This window comes from Morone saxatilis, unplaced genomic scaffold (genome assembly GCF_004916995.1).
Source record: "Morone saxatilis isolate NCDOM2014 unplaced genomic scaffold, NCSU_SB_2.0 Contig10, whole genome shotgun sequence".
NCBI classification, from domain to species: Eukaryota; Metazoa; Chordata; class Actinopteri; family Moronidae; genus Morone; species Morone saxatilis.
In genome coordinates, this window is record NW_023339652.1 from 9,766,349 (window position 1) to 9,770,102 (window position 3,754).

Consider the following 3,754-nt stretch of genomic DNA (forward strand, 5'->3'; position numbering starts at 1 on the left):
AAAAAAAAAAAAAAAAGCCTGAACTTTCCCTTTAAAGACAACTCGACACTTTAACTCTCACTAACACCCTGAAGAAAACTAGTTTGAACTGTCCTGATATCAGTTTGATTATGGTACATGCCTTTTTTTTTTTTAAATGAAGTAACACTGAAAATAAAATAAGAGAACAGGCAACATAGATAGCATGGACAGACAGTTTAAAAAAAAAGGAAAATAAAAACAAAAACAGCTCAACGTCCTACACCCTTAATAAAAAAAAAGGACATTTTCAACACATTTGAGTAGTCTGCTACAACATGCATACAATTTCTTTTCAACACAAAAGAATTTGCGTCATTCTACCTTCCTGAATGTGTTGGGAATGGCTTTTTTTCTCAAGTGTGTGGAAGTAACCTGCTCACCCTCCCCAAACTGTCCAAAAACAGGGTTTAAATGAAACATGTACAGATGGATGAAACAAACATTACACCGACAGCTTGAGACTAAAGTGTGGAAACTTTTTAAGATGTGGCAAAATGTCACACTACTGCCAAACGGACTGCTTGACACAATGTTGAAAAAACAAAATATTACATGTTTGGATTATTTAGAAGCACAATCAATCACCTAATCAGGCAGCTAATCAAACAAAACTCAGTCCTTTCTATCAAACTAAGACCAATGTTAAGATGTAAATAAGGAAGCGCTAAAATCACAGCTGCTGGGGCCACAAATTGACGCTAGCCATGGACTAAACTGCTTTTAAACGTTCGCTATGGCTGCTCAGTACTGTGTTTCTCTACCGGCAAATTTGGCAGGTACACAGCAACCTTCAGGGCGCGTTCAGGTTTATTTTACAGTAAAAACATTGGAATGAAACGTCCCTCAGTTGTCTGTGGATGAAAATGTTCCTCCTCTGTTTTCTCAGTGGTCTAATTCTCAAACTTGATTTGTGCTGCAGTTACAGAAAGTGTCTTTTGGAAGGATTTGTTTTTTTTTTGAGGAGATACTTCCTCTGTGGAACCCTTTTAAAATTGCTTTTTAATGTCAAATTGTACAAATAAAGATCGTCTTTGCTGTGTGATGAAAACATTGTGAAAGAGTTTCACCTCTGTGCTCCGTATTAAGTGCCCCGTGTGCTCTTGAGATGATGCCGAACTACAGTAGCTGCACCACCGACTTAATGTTCAGTGTTTGTGACGTGTTGGTATGCACAGACACACGGGAGTGGAAATCCAACTAACCTCCTTGTTGAATGTAAGGGCTATTTTTCCCCCCCAAAATCTCATCGTATTTCGCTAAAAAGAGTAAAGAGAAACATCATTCGTGTTTGTATTTTTTTTTACCTACGTACTATTAGTGGGGAGAAAAAGACAGCTGTACTCTCTATGTGTTGAAATAACAGAACATGTCATCTCTCACAAAAAGACATACAGATGTGTTGACAAATAATGCATGTGTTTAAAAGAAGAACAGCTTTAATGTATATTTTTGCAAACGTACCAGTATGTGTCCGGTTCAGGACGACATATTGCATGTTATTTTTAAGACTGTAGTGGGGAGGGTGTCATTCACTGTCCATGCATTTAAATAGCAACACAGGAAACAAACAAAAAAAAAAAAGGTTAACACACACTTAACGCGTTTTAGAGAGGAAAATAAGTCACCCAGAGGTCTGCAGCAGTAAATCTCGTCATTTCTTTCAAATAGATTTGGACTTATAATCTTATTTTTTTTTCTCTTTTTTTTTTGTGTCCGTTAAATTCAAATGTTGACAGAATAGGAGTACATTTTTGTGGATCACATTCAGACGCCTCGTCTCTCTTCTTCTATACTTCAGTGTTTCCCGCGTAGAGCCTGGTCCATGCTCGGGCTGGGGAGGGGGGAGAGACAGAGAGATAAAATGGTGGCGGGGGGAGGGGGGGTGGCACAGAGCTGTGGATAAGGAAAGGTGTTGCAGAGTGTACACAGATGCTAGCAGAACAATAGGCAGTCTAAAGTCATTGAAGTTTATAAAGTTTTACTTTTAATTTAAATCAAGCAAAGTTTGGATGCTTCCAGCTAGGACAGCAACTAAAGATTGTGTTCATGATCAATTAATCTGCCAATTATTCTCTCAATTAATGAATTAACAGTCTTTCAATTCTCAGAAAATAGTTCTCCAAAGCCCAAGCAGATATATTCAAATTGCTTGTTTTGCTCCTCCAGCAGTTCAAAACCCAAAGGTATTCAGTTTCCTATCTAAACCAGAAGATATTTAAATATAAAAGCTTTTTAGTGTATTACTTTTTTTAAAAAGTGTTAAAACAACTAATTATCAAAATAATTGCTATTGATTAACTAATCTCTAGTTACAGATACTATTATCCTAAATGTTTTATGACATTCTAAATTGAATACCTTTGGGTTTTGAATTGTTATTCAAACAAAACAGGCAATCTGGAGTTATCACAGTGAGATTGTGGTGGTCATTTTCCCCCCCATGAGATACAACAGAGAGAAAGACTCCGCTCGTCTTTGACAAACTGACATAGAGAGTTAAATGGCAGAAACAAGTGAAGCTTCATTAACAGAAAACCCAAGAAAAAAAGCCAAGACAGGTCTGTATGCACCAACCGTACAATACCAGTTAAAAAAAAACATAAATGTTGTGATGTATTACTATTTACTACACGGAGTTTTGCCCGCGTAGAGCCTGGTCCATGCTCGGGCTGGGGGAGAAACAGAGAGATAAAATGGTGGTGGAGGGTGTGATATGGTGCAGGACTGTGGATAACGAAAGTGTTGCAGAGTCTACACAGATGAACATGAGGCAGCCTAAAGTAACTGATATGTCCTGATATTTTCTAAATACGAAAGCGAAACGAAAAGTGAGCAATTAGTCAGTCAACCGAAAATTAATCATTGACAATTCTGATTATCAATTAATCGTTCAGAAAGTTTTGTTTGTTCCAGCTAGGGCAGCAACTAGGGATAATTTTCATTATTGCTAAATCTGCCAATTATTCTCTTGATTAATTAACTAGTGACTCTGTATTTCAACTGTCTGAAAACAGATCTCTTCTTAGCCAGAGGTGACATATTCAAATTGCTTGTTTTGTTCCACCAGCAGTTCAAAACCCAAATGCAACGAGTTTCCTATCATTAAAGAAAACCCAGAAAATATTCCCATGTAAGAAGCTAGAGCAACAGTGAATTTATTATCAAAACAGTTGCTGTCAATGAACTAATCTCTATTCTGAAAAAATCTTACATTGATGTATTCGAATATCTTTGGATTTTGAACTACTTTGGATAAAACAAGCAATCTGTTACTGTTAATTAAGTTACCACAGTGGGCTCAGAGAGTGTGAGGGGGCATTTTACACTATTTTTGTTTAAACAAATGATTGATTGAAAAATCCAGAACAACTAAGCTTGCTCCTGAACGCACAGCAACACTGCCACATTCTTTCGACCTCTTTGCTGGTGAACATTAAAGTCACAAAGGAAACACATTTAGATTACGTTTTGGTTCACTGATTTAAACTACTGATTACAACAGAGAAGTTGCAGGCGACATAAGGCCGCAAAAAGTGACGCTTGAACTCTCTGCTTCATTTACATGCTCCTCCAACATAGTGATCGAGGGACAAACAACTGCAAGCACTCAATTCTCCCACCGGGGACAACTGAAAACATTATTACTAATACAATTCTACTTTTCTGGGAGAACAGCAAAACATCTTTCATTTGCAGAGATTGCTTAAATGGACAGATTTATGCTCAACATCAT

General features: G+C 37.2%; 1 protein-coding gene across 2 annotated transcripts in view; it reads right to left on the reverse strand.

The window, feature by feature from the left end:
* Positions 1-113: 113 nt before the first annotated feature.
* ube2nb (ubiquitin-conjugating enzyme E2Nb) overlaps positions 114-3,754 on the reverse strand; it is a 7,544-nt gene continuing 3,903 nt past the window's right edge. Inside the window, exons 4-5 of one of the 2 annotated variants that reach the window (XM_035681464.1) lie at positions 2,642-2,690; positions 114-1,852 (exon numbers count right to left, since the gene is read on the reverse strand). In XM_035681464.1, coding sequence (XP_035537357.1) covers positions 1,816-1,852; positions 2,642-2,690 — 86 coding nt within the window. In that variant the 3' untranslated portion in view covers positions 114-1,815. The remainder of the gene's footprint in view (positions 1,853-2,641; positions 2,691-3,754) is intronic. The other variant, XM_035681471.1, reaches the window with a different exon arrangement.